General features: G+C 41.2%; 1 protein-coding gene across 37 annotated transcripts in view; it reads left to right on the forward strand.

The window, feature by feature from the left end:
* AFDN (afadin, adherens junction formation factor) overlaps positions 1 to 16,636 on the forward strand; it is a 145,978-nt gene that overhangs the window by 92,364 nt on the left and 36,978 nt on the right. For all 37 annotated transcript variants that reach the window (XM_016956634.4, XM_016956646.4, XM_063813683.1 and 34 more), the window contains 4 exons: positions 1,164 to 1,307; positions 2,805 to 3,003; positions 6,904 to 7,007; positions 9,052 to 9,138. In XM_016956634.4, coding sequence (XP_016812123.3) covers positions 1,164 to 1,307; positions 2,805 to 3,003; positions 6,904 to 7,007; positions 9,052 to 9,138 — 534 coding nt within the window. The remainder of the gene's footprint in view (positions 1 to 1,163; positions 1,308 to 2,804; positions 3,004 to 6,903; positions 7,008 to 9,051; positions 9,139 to 16,636) is intronic.

The raw sequence follows: 16,636 nt of genomic DNA on the forward strand, positions 1-16,636 counted from the left end.
TCCAAAATTGGAAAAACTCCAAAATCTGAAACACTTCTGGTCCCAAGCATTTCAGTTAAGGAATACTGAACCTGTGTCAAAAACTGAGTGGCTTAACAGTTGCTCCACAGCCCTGGAGGCCAGAAGTTGAAATCAAGATGTCAGCAGGGTTGATTCCGTCTGGGGGCTCTGAGGAAAGGATCTGTTTCAGGCCTTCCCCCTAGCTTCTGGTGGTTTGCACGCAGTTGGCATTCTTTGGCCTGTAGATGCATCATCCCAGTCCCTGCCTTTGTCTTCGTATGGCATTCTCCTCGTTTGCCTGTCTGTGTCCGAAAGACTGCTTTCTATAAGGACAGCCAACATTGGACCAGTTGATCTTGTTTTAACTTGATGATTCCCTGGAAAGATGCTGTCTCGAAAAAAGATAACACTCTTGAGGTACTGAGGGTTAGCCCTGCAAATTTTTAGGGGACACAGTTTAACTCATAAGTGGTAACCAGTGGACTGTAAATATCCTTAAAGGGATCTTTATATTGAGATCAGTAAGATGTATTTCAGAACACTTTACAGTGAAAGATGAGTACCAGTTTTAAAATGGATGATAATTAACCCTCAAGAATACAAAGCCAAATAATATCCCAGTGGCTTAACCAGCTCTGAGGAAATTTTTTAGGTATGAAAAACTAGGAGGTGATGTTTTGCAATTAACGAAATGAGTCATCTACAGCTTAAAAACCTAGGACTTTTTTTTTTAGTATTACGTATAATTTTTTTCTCCATTTTTTAACCTTTTTTTAAAAGAGATTTAGTATAGAGGCTAGACAGCTGGTTATGAAAAGTCAGGACGATGAAACTATTCAAACACCAGTAATTGGTCATCTGAATGGTCAAGTAAATGTTTAGCTTTGGAAGAGAGTTTTTAAAATGCTTTATGAACATAAATCTAATTATACATGCATGTCATAAAATTAAGAGGGCATCTAAAAAGATGCCCTTTACAAGATAATGCTTTTAGTTCTATTTAATGTATATAGTTACTGTAAATGGAAGTCTGTTTCCTGAAATCATTCTGCATTTCAAAGTTAAATTAGCAAGTTATATTTTTATAAATATTACATAAAGGATAATATTTTTGAAATAACTTTACAAGTGTGATATTTTATGTCCTTTATTCTTTTACATAGGCAACGACTTTGCTTACCATGGATAAGTATGCACCTGATGACATTCCAAATATAAACAGCACCTGCTTTAAGTTAAATTCACTACAACTTCAAGCCTTATTACAGAACTATCACTGTGCACCTGATGAGCCTTTTATCCCAACGGTGAGTGGATGTTGCCACATTACCACACAGTGCGGGACATGTTTGCACGGGGACATTTGGATGAAAAAACAAAAGGAAATCTTATTTAATACGTTAACTTATTTATTCTCATCTTACAAGATCATTTTTGTGTTGCTGTCCAAGAGTTCAATGAAAAAACAGAAACTATACTCCTAAGTAGAAAGGGATTTTATTTAGGAAATTAGGTTCTTGGGAAGTCATCAGAAGGACTAGAGGAGAGGAGGTTAGGAGGCTGCCCAGGACTGTTGGGTTCCAGTGTGCGTAGCCACAACTGAGTGTAGAGGGTGGGTGCCTCTGTCACAGATCACCCTCTTACAGCCTAGCTGAAATGAGAGGCTTGTCCCTTCTCATCCAGAATGGAGCCAGGAGTTTTGGCATGCCTGCCTCTCAGTAGGAGGAACAGAGGGTGAGAAATAGTATCTACCACTGTTAGCTATTTATAAAGAGAAATACTGTAGACTTAAATATGAGTCATGAGAATTATGTATGTGGATGGATGGATTGACCAGCATTGAGTTTATGCTAACAAGACATGCACAAAACAGCCAGAAACTGGAAATCACCAAATCAAAAGCATAGCATATACATAAATCGTGTCATAGTCATTTAAAGAAATATGTGAGAAAGAATGAATTACAGTTACAACAACTGGGATGAACATTATGACATAATGTGAAAAAAGGCAGCCCTGTGCAAAGTGCATAGAATATGCTTCTATCTGTGTACACTTTAGGAACAGTCAAAATCACACTCTGGTGATAGAAGCCTGAAAACCATGTCATTCTTTTTGAAGGAGAAGGAGGGGACAGTGATGGGGAATGGGGTGGCTACTCAGGTGGCGATGTTCTCTTTTCTTGAACAGAAGTGAACCTGGTGGTTGAGCTGGTATGTTCATCTTTTTGATCTGTACAGTTAGGATTTATGAACTTTCCTATATGTGGGTAATACATCAATAAAACGTTTCTAAATAAAAATCACCCATAAACCCATAATTCAGAAATAACCTCTATATATTGATATATTTCCAAACTGGCAAAAATACTGTGTAGATATTTGATTCCGGTCTTTTATATTTTACATTGTGTGGGCTTTTCCCTATATCATTAAACATTCTATACAAATATAGTTATTAACAGCTGAAAATTAAAGAATTGTGTGAGAAAAAAATGATTAGAAAAGAAACTTCTTGTGATTGAACAATTTCTTTTTATTTAAAGCTACACGTTACTTAAAATTAGTAATTAAAATCTTGGTTCATCTATAAAATGTGTGCGGCCCAGAGTTGCTGGCTTTAGAAAACTGATGATGGGGGTACTCCTGGGACCTGTGCTCCCTCCGTAACCCTGCATCTGTCTGTGTCTGTGTGTCTGTGAGACAAGCTGTGCTGCAGTGAGCAGACAGCCTTTGAATAGTTGTTGGTCACATGCGCCAGGCAGTGAGCATCTCTTTTTAATTTTGCATTTGTTTTCCAAACAGGATCTTATAGAAAATGTAGTGACTGTGGCTGAAAACACTGCCGATGAGCTGGCCCGCAGTGATGGAAGGGAAGTGCAGTTGGAGGAGGATCCTGATCTGCAGCTGCCGTTTCTTTTGCCAGAAGATGGTTATTCTTGTGATGTTGTCAGAAACATTCCAAATGGTTTACAAGAATTTTTAGACCCTCTGTGCCAGAGAGGTAAATTAGTCTACATGCCTGAATCTGAGCTACGCCCCAGGTTGAAGCGAGCATTTTATTCATTGTCCATCTCATAGGGTAGTCCACTTGTGTGGGAGTGCACCCTCATGCTGTCTGGAGAAGTCCGTGTTCCACTGACTTGGAGAAATATTTCATGGTGATGTAAGGTCAGAAGTGTCGAGACACAGAGCCCTTGGGCATGTTTTGTGACCCTGTAGTGAGCATCTGCTCTGCGCACTTGATGTCATGGTTACATTTTCTGCCTGGGCTGATAACAAGGAACCGTTTATTGTTCTCCCTTCTTGGTATTTTATGAGCGTAGTAGGTTGATTCATTCCTTTAGCACTAAATTGTAAACTTTGTTGATACCAGCATAGCAGTTAAGAGCAACGCAAGCTTTGGAAGCAGACTGCCTGCATTCTAAACCCACCTCTGTCACCTACAGGCTGTGCTGCCATTGGCAGGTGACTTTGGCACCTCAGTTTCTTTTCAGTGAAATGGGCATGTTGATAGTACCCAGCTAAGAGATTCTTGGGAGGACTGAATGGGTTCCTGTGGAGCATGCAGAACTCTAGCACAGAGCGAGTGGGTGTGAGTGCTGCTGCTGCTGTGGCCAGCACTGCCAAGCTGGCTTGCGCCTGTGTGCTGGTGAGACCCAAACTCCAGCATGTTGTGTGCTTTTCTGTGTGAAGGGCTTATTGCCCTGAAAGGTTCGAATACAACTGATTGCCTGGATTTTATTATGTCACTTTTACTACATTTTCTTGTGATCTGTACTGATCAAAAACACCACAGTTATTTCTGATGTATGAGGTTTTGTATTAGACCAAATTTTAATCCCAGTCTGCCACTTTTTCATAAAGTGGAAAACAGCTCAGATGAGTAGAAAGTTAGACTCAAAGTGTAGGGGTTTGTTTAAACACATAAAAGTAATAACGATAGAGGTTTTATGCCCGTAGGTATATAAATCTGGTGAGTGTGATTTTTAATTTCAGTGAATGTTTCACTCCCCACAATAAATACGTTTTTATACCTTTCAAGATATCTTCAGAGTTTCTGATAGTTAAAAAAATCATTTTACAAAGGCTGCTTCTTTAATGAAATGTGTTTGCAAAACAGTTACCTCTGAGCCTTTCCAAAAGGTGCTCAAGGCTCAGTGCCATCCTCAGAGACGCAGAGAGAGGCCAAGGTGAGATGAGGCTGGGGTGAGGTCTTTTAGGAAAGTGTGTGTGAAGGAAGAGGAGTAGGGCAGGAGTAGGCAGGGAGAGCCTTCAGTCTTGGTAGAGGTGCACCTGTGACGAGGTTGGGGAAGGAGGAGGGCTGGGTTTCAGTGCAGGTCTGAGAAATGGAGTGGGCCTGAACTAGCCCCAGAGCATTAGTTCCGTGCTCTGCCATTCCCTGGAAAAAGCCTCATGCCACACACTGGTGGACCCAGAGGCAGCAGCACAGCTTCCAAGCGGCAGGCAGTCGGCCACCACGGGACTGCTGAGAAGTATCCTTCCCAGTGTGCTGCATCTCAGCAAGTCAGAAAGCACAGCCAGCTTTCCTTCCCACAGGCTTCTTCCCCACACACGGGTTACTTAGAGCGTTAGTCCTCGGACGGTCTCCTCACTCCACTTTTTCATTCTGTTCTATTGTTCATATTGCCATGGTATCTTAAAACCATGGTTTGCGGATGGCGCTCCTGCCAGGAACTCTTCCTCTGTCATGTGTGGGATTAATTTAAACTGTTGAGCATGACATCATCTTCCAGCCTGCCTTCTTCACCTTGAAATATGCACACTATAGATGTCATTCATATTGAACTGTATATTATTAATATCTGTGCTGTTATCGTTGTCGGTACTCTACTCCTGCTGTTGAACTTACACACTTACTTATTTTCTTAATTCTAATCAGGCGTCCTTTTATCTGGAAAACCTCAGTGTCTTCCTAACACTTAACATGTCTCCCCCAGGAGTGATTCTTAGTTACTTGCTTCTATTTTTGCAGTGGTCACATTGTGTTTGAAACGCGTGCTGCTGTCTGTCCTCCACGTTTAGTGAGGGTGGTCCCTCAGAGCCTGGGCTTGACCAGCTGCACTTTCTCTGATCCTCAGCACCTCACATGGGCCTGCTGTATGTTCAGTGCTCAGTAACTAGTTGTTTTTATAATTAATACCTTGCAAATAAGCATGTAAGGTGACTACTAGCATTTTGCAAATGCGTATAGTTTATAGGTTAGAAGCAACTGCCAGTTTTGTCACATGTGCCATAGGGCGGATCCTCACCAAGTTGGAAATAGTGAGCTCTTGACTTGATGATGGAGTATTCTTTGTGACTTCCCCATAAGCTCTCTTAAATGATTAATTTTAGGACATACGTGATATTTCCGTGGCCGAGGCATCACCACATTACTTCATGTGTGTTAGATGGTCATTGTACACGTAGCTTAGTGCACAGGTGCCTTTAGAAGACTTACAAAGAATCGAGTGTTCTCTTTCATGACATCAGTGTTTTTAATGCTTCACACTCAATTCTTTACAAGCTGATTAAAGAATTACTTTGTGCCGTCAATATATATTCCTTTGTTTCCTTCATACAATACAGTTCTGTGAGAAAAGACTGTACGACCAGCCTGGACTCATTCCTGGTCTGAGATGCATTCCGTAAGCTAATAAAGCCAAACCTCTATTTGTAATATGGTCCAGAGCTTGTTATGGAAATGCGGCCCTTGAAAAAAATAAGAAAATAATTTATAATTGTTCAGATTTCAAAATCATGATAAATTAGTGATTCCCTGAAACATGAGAAAGAGAAGCAAGTTGTAGGTTATATTTCCATGAATCTGAATTGAAATAGTGATTTAAAAAATAAAAAAAAACACTAAGTAAAATTACTTTGTATACTTACTTTAACTGAATATGTTTTTGACATCTCCTTTTTTGCCTACCGTAAATAACCTAATTGTCCACAAATAACGGTCAGAATTTTCTCCTTGTTGAACCACTGGAATGGGTGAGACTGTCAGCTACTGCCAGGGAAAACTCCTCACCAGTCCAAGCCATTAGACCACTTGAGACTGTGGTGAAAAGCTGCGCAGAGTCTGTCACACAGGACGCTCTTGATGAATGTTAGGTGCTGATAGTGGGAAGGAGATGGCAGTAGAGAAAATGTACCGAGGATTGTTCAGGGCCCGTGTGATAGATAGGAGTTGGTCAAAAACATTGCTGAGAAACAAAATAGGATTTGACTAAATGAGGAATGACCTAGTTTGAATTGAAAGGCTTACTTTTACAAAGCATGTCATTTGTCCCTGATGAAAATATCAGAGATATTCTTGAAAACATTATAAAATGATTCTGAACTTTATTTGTAAGAAATTTAAATTAGTATGACCTTAAAAGTAAATTTGGACAGAGTAATGAGGAGGACTCCTAGAATTGTTATACAAGTTACCCAATAATTTGAATGTAAGTAGTTGAACCGAGAGTCTGACGTGCTGGCAGACACCCCATGCTCGTATTGTTTTCTGGCTCCTTCCCTCTTTCCTTTCCCTTTGCTAAGTAGGTATTCTGAATGTTATTAAGGATCTCTTAGTGTAGTGGAGTAAACAGTTCTGCAAGGAAGTAATGACAAGGCTATTTGGTAATTTCTTATAGGAGTAAGAAAAAAGTTCTTTTGGAACACAGAGGAGTGGGAGGCCAATTTTACTTTACTGCTTGGTGCTGAAATGCTCTTGGACCGAAACAAATGGATAATTTTAAATGTCTGGTAATTCAGTTTGCAGAGGGGATTAAAGGTGTAGAGTAAGAAAAATCAATACCGTGTATTGGATATTAAGCAATTGGTAATTAATCTTGCTTCCCTTATCTTGACAAGATGTGCTTTTTCACTTACAATTTGCTTGTTTCCTCCTTAGGATTTTGCAGGTTAATTCCTCACACACGTTCACCAGGTACTTGGACAATATATTTTGAAGGTGCAGATTATGAAAGTCACCTTCTGCGTGAGAACACAGAGCTGGCAAGTATTTTGAGGGTACCATGAAGTGAAATGGATCCTTAGGACTTGAAGATGTGATGCAGATTTGTTTCTTTCTTACACTGAAGATTGGTGTGATAGCAGAGTTTTAAAATCACCGTTAAATACTGATATTCAGAAATTTTCAAGCCATAATTCATATATATGTATTTTTTCCTCCCAAGCCATGTCTATTACAGTTTTGTCTGTAAGCAGTGGTGCTTTTTAAAATAAAGAACACTTATACCCATGGTTATACCGGTCTTAATACATATTTTAAAACATGTTAATATGATAACCTTAAAATATTTTCTTAAAATTCTTTGGCAGAAATATTTCATTCTTTTATAGTCAGTTCTGCCTTGTCTTAAATATATATCAAGCCATTTAGTAATATTTTATATCTTTTTGAAAGAGTGGTAAATCCCAAAATTTCCCAGCTTCATACATGTTAAGAACAATTCTACTTTGCCTCATATAGACAGTTTTAAACACAAACAGGAATTTTTGTATATTCAAAGTAATTAATTTGGCTTCCTGGCATACCTTAGGTTTGAGCATTATATCATGGCCATCTCCAGAAATTGAATTAATTGATGATCGTTCTTTTGTACCAAATAGATGATCACATTGAACTACTGACAAAGTGAACATACCCCCCTAATACTTTTTTTTTTTTTTTTTTTGAGACAGAGTCTCGCTCAGTCACCCAGGCTGAAATGCAGTGGTGCAATTTGGCTCATTGCAACCTCTGCCTCCTGGGTTCAAGCGATTATCCTGCCTCAGCCTCCCAGTAGCTGGGATTACAGGTGCCCGCCACCACACTTGGCTAATTTTTTTGAATTTTTAGTAGAGACGGGGATTCACCATGTTGGCCAGCCTGGTCTCGAACTCCTGACCTCAAATGATTCGCCCATCTCAGCCTCCCAAAGTGCTGGGATTACAGGCATGAGTCACCTCGCCCGGCCCCTAATACTTTTTATTGACTTTACTAACTGCTGTCTGTTAAGTCCCAAATAACAGCAGCAACTTCTGTTTACCCAATTTTGTGGAAAAACAAGTACCTTCTAGGTAGATTCACTCATTCCTCGTCTTTTTAGTTTATCCTAAGATTCCTCAGGAGATTTCAGGTTTTGATTTAAAAAATAATAATAATTCTAATGTCAACTAATTTTATTTTCCTTAAAATAGTCTCTTACAAGCTTTAGTTATTATCCGTCTAAATTAAAAAGCCATATGTATAATTACCACCTCTTGGCAAGGTACCTTCCTGCTTATATATTTAATTACTTAAGTTCCTCCTTAGTGTGTATGCACTGTTAATTTTCTTCTTGAATTTTGTTTACTCTTTGGCGTATAGGAATGACATGTATAGAACACGTAACTTCAATGAGTAATTTCGCTTTCTCATTCTTTGAGTCTGTCAGGAGCTGTCTTGCCTTACAGTCTGTCAGTTTTAGGCTCCTTACCCAGCCAGGCGGGCTTCACTCAATAGCAGCGCGCTCTGGGTGCTGCTGCATGAGTCCTGCAGCGGCCGTGGTGCTGCGATTTAAAATAAAATGACTGCTGGGTTTTCACAAGAGACAAAGATGTTAGGTCATCTTTGTTATAACCATTTTTTGCAGTCCTCCCCGTGGATAGTGTAAAATAAGTTTAAATTTCTTCTTTGAAAACACAAAAAGACTGGTAATTTATTTTGAAAGGTAATAAAGTGAAAATTGAATTTTGTCCTTACGATCAGGCTTTCTACCTGATAGTAATGGGGGTTTAATTTTATTTTATAAGCTAAGTTCTTCAAATCACATTTAAATAGCATTTATGACTAAATTCATCTTTAAGACTTGAGTCAAGAATATCGATTTAGTTTACCAGATTAATACCTGAAGAGTATCTGTATTAATTGAAATTTTTTTTACTGTTTATCTTCTCATCCTTTTTCTTTCCCCATTTGCTCCAGTGAACATGATTGACTAGATCATGAGTTGTCTGACCATACAGAAGCACTTCCATTTCAGTCATAAAATAAACCTTTGTTTTCATCCTTTAGGCTCAGCCTCTGAGGAAAGAACCTGAAATAATCACTGTGACCCTAAAAAAGCAGAATGGAATGGGCCTTAGCATTGTTGCAGCAAAGGTAGGCCAATTAGTCATGTGCGAGTTGTTCTCTCCAGTCTTTCGGCGTTGAATCAGTGGTTGTCAGAGTGGGTCGTGTGGGAGTACTTTACCACCTGTGTATAAGGTGCCTGTTCAGTTCTGTTTCTGCGTAGGAGAGGAATGGTGTTACATGAATGAAGCCAGTGTGCTCACTGGGCCCAATTAGTTGAGGGATGGTCTCCTACTCTGAGAATGTTGCTAGAGTGATACTTTGAGATTGAGCAGATGGTGCTCAGAAGGAAACAATTTAAAGGCATAGTCAAAACTTGCTTCGCACAGTGAGGAGAGAAAGCATTGCTACAGCAGAAAACTGCATCGTGGGAGTGGGGCACAGGGCTGTCACCTCATCATAGTGGGCCACTGGACTCCTTTCTCAGACTCCAGTGCACATAAGAACCACTAAGGACTTTGCTACACAAGGAGATTTCTGGTTCTCATTTCCAGGTGCCTTCCAGTAAGTCTGGCGTGGAGCTTAGGAAATGGCATTCTTAACCTAGGCCTTATATAGTTCTGATAGGTGTTGACTGCTGGACCACCCTCCTGGAATTCTTGGGGTTTGAATCCCTTCACCCGCTAGTTTTGGCAGGATATTTAAAGCTACACAGATCTTTTCTTTGAGTTAAAGAAATGAGTATTGTGACTTGGTGTTACTCACTCATGAGCCTCTTCCAATATGGAATCTCAATTATGTTTGCTTAGAATGAGTTTTAGCTTTGAATCATATTTAGATATTTTCCGTGAAACAAATATGTGTTTAGCTAATATTCAGTAACTAATGTTTCAGTCAACTTTGCTGATATTTTGCTTAAAAATAACACTTTGGCCACTACAATTTGTATTTTTGTTTCTATCTCTAGGGAATATATGAAAAGCTTGAAACTGTTACATAGCAATATGATAGAAGTGCCTTCTGAATTACGCAGTTAATGTGCCTTGAGAAATATTTTAATTGCTAATAGTCAAAAATTTTAGTTTATTTTCTTTATACCAGAATTATATTATCCTGAATATTGATTTGGAAATAAACGGACTATCATTTGAAACCTTGCCATTCCCATTGCCTAGAGACCTGTGATTTTTAAAAGCTTTCACCGAAGCTTTTTCTTCCTCAGCTGCTCTAATTTGTGAAGGGTCCGTTTGAAATGAGGGTATAGGGGCAGGCCATGAGGTCAGCTTTGCAGCGAACAAGTGCAGAAGTATGAGAAAAAATGTTGAGGTCCTGGCTTTGAACCGAAGGCTAGATGGTGAGCTAATAAGTGGTCTAACAAGTACACAGGCTTTGCCTGGCTGGGCATATTTGCATCTACTGTCCCATCATGCTGTGAGACCTTTTTTATTTTTATGTTTTAAAAGAGGCTGGGTCTTGCTGTGTCACTCAGGCTGGAGTGCAGTGGCACAATCACAGCTTTGAACTCCTGGGCCAAGTGATCCTCCGGCCTCAGCCTCCCAAGTAGCTAGGACTACAGGAGCATACCACAATGCCTGGCTAATTTAAAAAATTTTTTTAGAGACAGGGTCTCGCTATGCTGCCCAGGCTGATCTCGATCAAACTCCTGGCCTCAACCAGTCCTCCCACCTCGGCCTCCCAAAGTGCTAACAAAGCTTTTGTGTCCTACTTTGCAAGGACTTCCTGGCAGCTCACTCTGCTCATCTCTGTCCCCTAAATCAGGGTACTTTCAGAACTGGAATTAAATCATGAGTTTGGTATCTTTTTTCCTGTCAGACTGACTCTGTAGCATCTTCACTGTAGCTATCCCCACTCCCAGACACAGTCCCCAGCATATAGTAGGCAAAAAATACTTGTTGAAAAATAGCAAATAAGAACAATTTTTTTTACCGAGTGGGTATTTGATTTGCTGTTACACAAGTTTAATCCTGGAAGTTATTTAAAATAACACATTACCAGCTATATTAGCACAACTCTCACTGAATTAGCTATCAGGAAAATTTGTTATCCATAATCTTAGTCGTAACAACACAAATGCCTACGAAACAATATGTGATTAAGATCTAGTGCAAGTACCATAAAACTTTACCTTTGTGTATTTTGGAGAAATTAAGAAGATGAATGGGCGTTGTAGCGGTTGTGGAGGGCATCTTGGGAGAAGTGGAGTTTCAGCTAATCCTTGGAACAAACATAATTGGAATAAAGGAATAAGGGAGATATATTGTGGGTGGGAGTGAGAGCACAAGCAGAGACAGAAGAAACGAGTCTTGTGTGGGCCACTTTTGGACAAGCTGAGACCTGTGCGATTACTAAGGAGAGCAGAATAAGGAAAGCAGTGCTTAATTAGTTTTAAAACTCTTGATTGACAGGTTAAGGAGTCTGTGCCTTATCTTGTAGGCACCGCAAAGAAATGCAGGATTTAGAACAAAAGAGGAACGTGATGAAACTGACATTTTAGGAGGCTTCATCTGGGTCTGGTGTGCAGGATGGATTAGAAGAACTTGGGAAGAAAGGTGGGCGTCTGTTCAGGAGTTCGTCAGAGGAACCTGAACCCTTTTAGCGTATGGGTCGAAGGTGCCACGTGGGGCATAGTGAGCTGCCTCTCAGAGACCAAGACGTGTGGGGTTCACCTGTGCAGGCAGAGGGTAGTCCAGGGCCCTTCAGTCCACCTCACCATCTAGAATTTCTGCTTACTCCTGGTAAGGGTCCTGCTCACAGGCCGTGTTTCCAGGCTGTTGCAATTTAAGGGACCAGGACTCAAACATTTGGAGATGGAAAAGGGGAACTATCAGCCATAGAGCTATGTTTTCTCTTTGCTTACCGACTGAGTCAATGCCCATTTTCAGGAAAAAATCAGAATCACAAATTACCCTACTGTACTCAAATCTGTGGGCAGAATGTAACCTCCATATTTTCTGTTATGTTCATCCTGTAACCTTATTTTAAATGCTCTTCTTACCTGGGGTTTTAAGAGTGTGGAGGTGGAAGTAGGGGGCTTCCACGATCAGTGTCCACCTCTTCCAGTTAAAAGAAGTATCTTGCAGTACAAAACTATTTGTTTCCTATAGATTCAAGTCTAATTTACTTCTGCATTCAGTCTTTCAGAGTTTTTGGTATTCTCTTTCGCATGATTTCCGGATGTATAAAGGAACCAGCATTACCTTACAGCAGGGCAGAAGGAGCGGAGCTCTGGGTTCACTTGGCACTTTCTCACCTTCTCCTGGGTGGCCTCTGGCCTCTGGTTGTTTGTCTCTGAATTTTGACCTCTGTCCTTGGCAGGGTGACAGGGGGCAATTAGGACAACAAGCCAGCTTGAAAGTCACACCTGAGCCTCTGTTCAGTTTTACTGTGGCAATGCAGGCAAGAGGCTGAGGGACAAGGTGCCAGCCCCAGTGTCAGGTGACAGTCAGATGATGCCCAGATGAGGAGAATCCTCTCACTTCAAGGAGGAGCTCCAGAAGGAAGGTTCTGCCAGTTATGAACCTGGGAGGGAGAGGGGAAGGAGTGCAAAAGGTGTCAGGAAAAGTGCCTCAGCTCAGACGCTCAGGCACGGGTGCAGAGCCCTAGGAGTGCCCGACTGTGCCTGAGTCCAGGGAGCCCATGCTGCTTGAATGGGCTCCACCTGGCCTCTGCCCATTTGTGCATCCATGCTGCTGCCCACACCTGTCTCTGCTTCTTGTTTTTAGATCCTTGCACTTGGTCAGCTCTTCCACACCCAGCCTCTGCTAATCCCTAATCCCCTCTTCTGTGGGGTGTGAAGTCTCCTGAGCTGCTGTATGTCCTCTTTGCATTTGCTCTTACACAAGGAAGCCTCAGAAGAAACACAACCTTCTCTCTGTATCGTCAATGGAAAGTAATTTCGTCATAAAAATAACTGACTCTGGAATCTTTGCTATTACAAAAATATTTGTCATTTGTGGTGAAAAGGTACAGTAGGTATCAGTGTAGTAGAATTACTGGCTTCCGTGAGTCTAATGTGATTTAGGAGTCTGCAGGGGTTAGCTTCAGGGTATATTGTAACTTCAAGACTAGGTTCTTTGTACTTTTACTAGTATTAGAATAAACTTAATATGAAAGTGGTGTCTAATAGTTAAAATAATATTTCAGAAGAGAATATTACTGCCTATCGTGTGAAAAGTAGAGTGTAAATTTTCACTTTTAAACTTTAAATCTCCAGCATTTAAAAAAAAAAATTAACAAAAGATACTTACAAAGATTTGTAAAGAAGACCAGGAAATAACAATGTTAATAGTACTTCTAACTGGGTTGTAGGCTATATTAATAGAATTGGGGCTTAATGGGGCATAGTAACAGTATAGAAGGTTAGGTACATACAGTCAAAAAGATGGACCTTTCACCAGCTGAAGCTAGATTGGGGATGTGTCTGATGTGCATGTCTACACTGCACCTGCAAATTTGTGACTCCTGAATTAAACATGCTTCCCTCCCCCTCCTCAGGTCACTCACACAGCAAGTCTTCCCTGGTAAGAGGAAGGTGAAGGTAGTTGTCCCCTTAGAGCAGGACACTCCAAAAGACAGCCTGAAGAGGTTTTGAGCACCCGCTCTATTTGGCATCCTTGTCTCACTCTCCCATGCATGGCTTTGCTGCCTCCGTGGGGAGTCAGACGGGAAGAGGTAGAGAGTGGCTGGAAAGGCCCTGCTCTTCCCTTTGCTGGGGACATAGACCTGTGTGTCCCTTTCCTAAAGTGGGGAGAGATCCTCCCTAACTTGTAGATGATGTTCACTTTGTTCTTGTTTTTGGTCTTTTCAAATACCTTCCACAGTGAATAATGTGTATAAATTGAAAACTGGAAGAAAGAAAAGGGAGTTCAGATTTAGTTCTAAAATGGTTAACTTGGCCAGGTGCCATGGCTCATGCCTATAATCCCAGCAGATGGGTTTAGGCCGAGGCAGGAGGATCACTTGAGCCCAGGAGTTCAAGACCAGTCCAGGCAACAAGGTGAGACCCCATTTCTACAAAAAAATCAAAAAGTATACTGAGTGTGATGATGTGCGCCTGTGGTCCCAGTTACACTGGCGGCTGAGGCAGGAGGATGGTTTGAGCTCAGGAGGCTGAGGCTGTGGTGAACTGTTTTTTCATCATTGCACCCCAGCCCAGGTAACAGAGTAAGACCCTGTCTCATAATAACAATAGTAAAATGGTTAATCATCAGCTTATAAAATAGATTTAGTGAGACTAAGCGTGGATTTGACGCTCATGAAAGTTTTTTTTACCTAGTGATAAAAGTTTTCTTCTCCTGGTGAGATGTCTGTGATCTTAGTCACTTCATCAGCACATGCCCCTTGACCACTTGAAAGATGAGACAGAATAATATGAGTGAGGAATTATATGATCGATGGTCATTATCCATGGCTGTTTGCACAATGTCTCAACTGCGCTCCAGAGTGGAAGTCAGTGCTGAACTTGAAGGATGAGTCGGTGTTAGCCAGGTCAAGGATGGCAGCGGGCCCTGTGCACAGGCTCAGCCCAGTTTGGGCTGTCAGGGGAAGCCATGTGGGGTGTGTGGAGAGGCAGATAGGACCGGATCATAGAGTACAGTGTCAGCAAGCTTTTTCTGTAAGGGGCCAGACTGTGGAGATTTTCTGCTTTGCAGGCCATGTGGAATCTGTTGCCCTGAGTAGTTCTGCTATCATGGCAGCCACAGGGCAGTTTGTGGCATAGCGTGGCTGCGTTCCAATAAAACTTCATAAAGAAAGGCCTTGTGATGGTGGGTCTGGACAGAGCTGAGGATTTTATTATAGGTGAAATAAGGACCCTTGAGGTTTAAATGAGGCATGATATGATGAGAGTGCAGTTTTTAAAGTTTATTTTTACAACTCTGGAACATGGATTAGAGACGCTCAGAAGTACAACCAGAGACTAGTAAGTAAGTTGTACTAGTTTTCCAGATGAGAGGTCGTGGAGGCTTACAGTAGGGTCGTGGCAGTGGAGATGACGGGATGGTTTGCTCTGTGTGCAGAGGACAAAGGCGTTCTGGAACAGACACCCCGTGAAGGCAGGCATCTTCTCTTGTCCACTATTGAAAGGTTGACAGTTTCTGGTTATGGTAGGTACTGATACATATTTGTTGAATGGCAGTTTTTGGATTGGCTTATGAGTTGCAGTAGCGGATGAAAGAGGGAAGTACGATGAATCTCAAGAAGATGAATCTTGATTCTGTCTTGAGCAGCTGGACATATGGAGGTGTGATTTACAAAGGCAGGGAAACTGAAGGGGGCAGGCATGGTGGCATCAGGAGTTCAGCTTTGAACATGTCACACTGGAGATGTGGGATGCCTGTTCAGGTGAGTGAATAGATTATCTGGTAGATAGCTGGATAGTGAAGCTCAGAAGGTTAGAGCTAGAGATGAAATTTGGATGTCAGCATATAGATGCTCTGAAGGAAATAAAGAAAATGGCCTGTTAATTGGACAGTGTAACATTTTCAGAAATGAAGCATCTGTTAATGCCTTTTCTTGAAATGAGAGAAATGAATCTAGCAGTTCCCTGGCATACTGGATTACTAAATACAGTCCATTTTTTTCCCAGTTTACTTGTAATTTCTGGTACTTGGAAAGTCATCTAGTACATACACACTGCCGAGATAACACTGTATAGTTGATAGGTATGTGGGTCTGCCTACATTATTATAATAGAGTGGAGGTATTTTTGAGATTTCAGGGGTGTATTCTGAGTGCAGGGTAGGGCAGTATACAGGGGGATTTCACCGTTAGCCCTGCCCTGCGTCTTACTGAGCCTGTTGGTGTGGCGGCATCACGTAGGATTCTGTTTATGTCTGGGCTTTGCAGTCACGCTGCTGCTGTGCATATTCTGCTCCTGCCACTGGCAGCCTTGGAGCACGGAGCACATGGCACCCCCTCTCAAAGCCTCAGTTTCCTTGCCTTTAATATAGTAGTAATAGTTATAGTTACCTCAGCTCTTCAGAGAGAGAAGCTGTGTCAGGCATGTTGAGCCTGGTATTGGATAATCACCTGCTGTTTGTATTCTTGTTAGTCTCATGAGTGTGTGGTATATGTTTTTTCTGCAGAGGAACCTATAGACTTGTGTAGTTAAATTTTACCCCTAGTCATTTGTGTGCTTTTGTTGTTTTCTATAAGCTGCGTGGTTTTTGTCTTTGGCCCGTTCTTTTTTCCTTTTCTAAATTGGTGTATGGGTTAGCTGCTGTAACCCTGAACCATGTTTTGATGTTAAGTTCCCTGACTCGCCTTCCACATGGTGGTTACGTTTTATGAAATCCAGATGATTTGGAAGCAGTGTGGGTATGCAGTTTACTTTTTAAAACATTGCTTTTGGGGACGATCAGCAGGCTACTTCTTGGTCATCTGTGGGACAACATGATGCTTCCTGTTTAATTTGGATTTTAAAATTACAAACAATTCCCTCCTTTTTATTTTTGCAAGTCTTTTTAAAGTCTAAAAGTACAAAGCGAATAGCAGTCAGCGTGGACTGGTTACGTAAGAGCCTGAATATTGCGTTGGTTCTAGGTCGTGTTGATAAATGCCATACAGG

The sequence above is a fragment of the Pan troglodytes genome, chromosome 5, assembly GCF_028858775.2.
Source record: "Pan troglodytes isolate AG18354 chromosome 5, NHGRI_mPanTro3-v2.0_pri, whole genome shotgun sequence".
Taxonomy (NCBI): Eukaryota; Metazoa; Chordata; class Mammalia; order Primates; family Hominidae; genus Pan; species Pan troglodytes.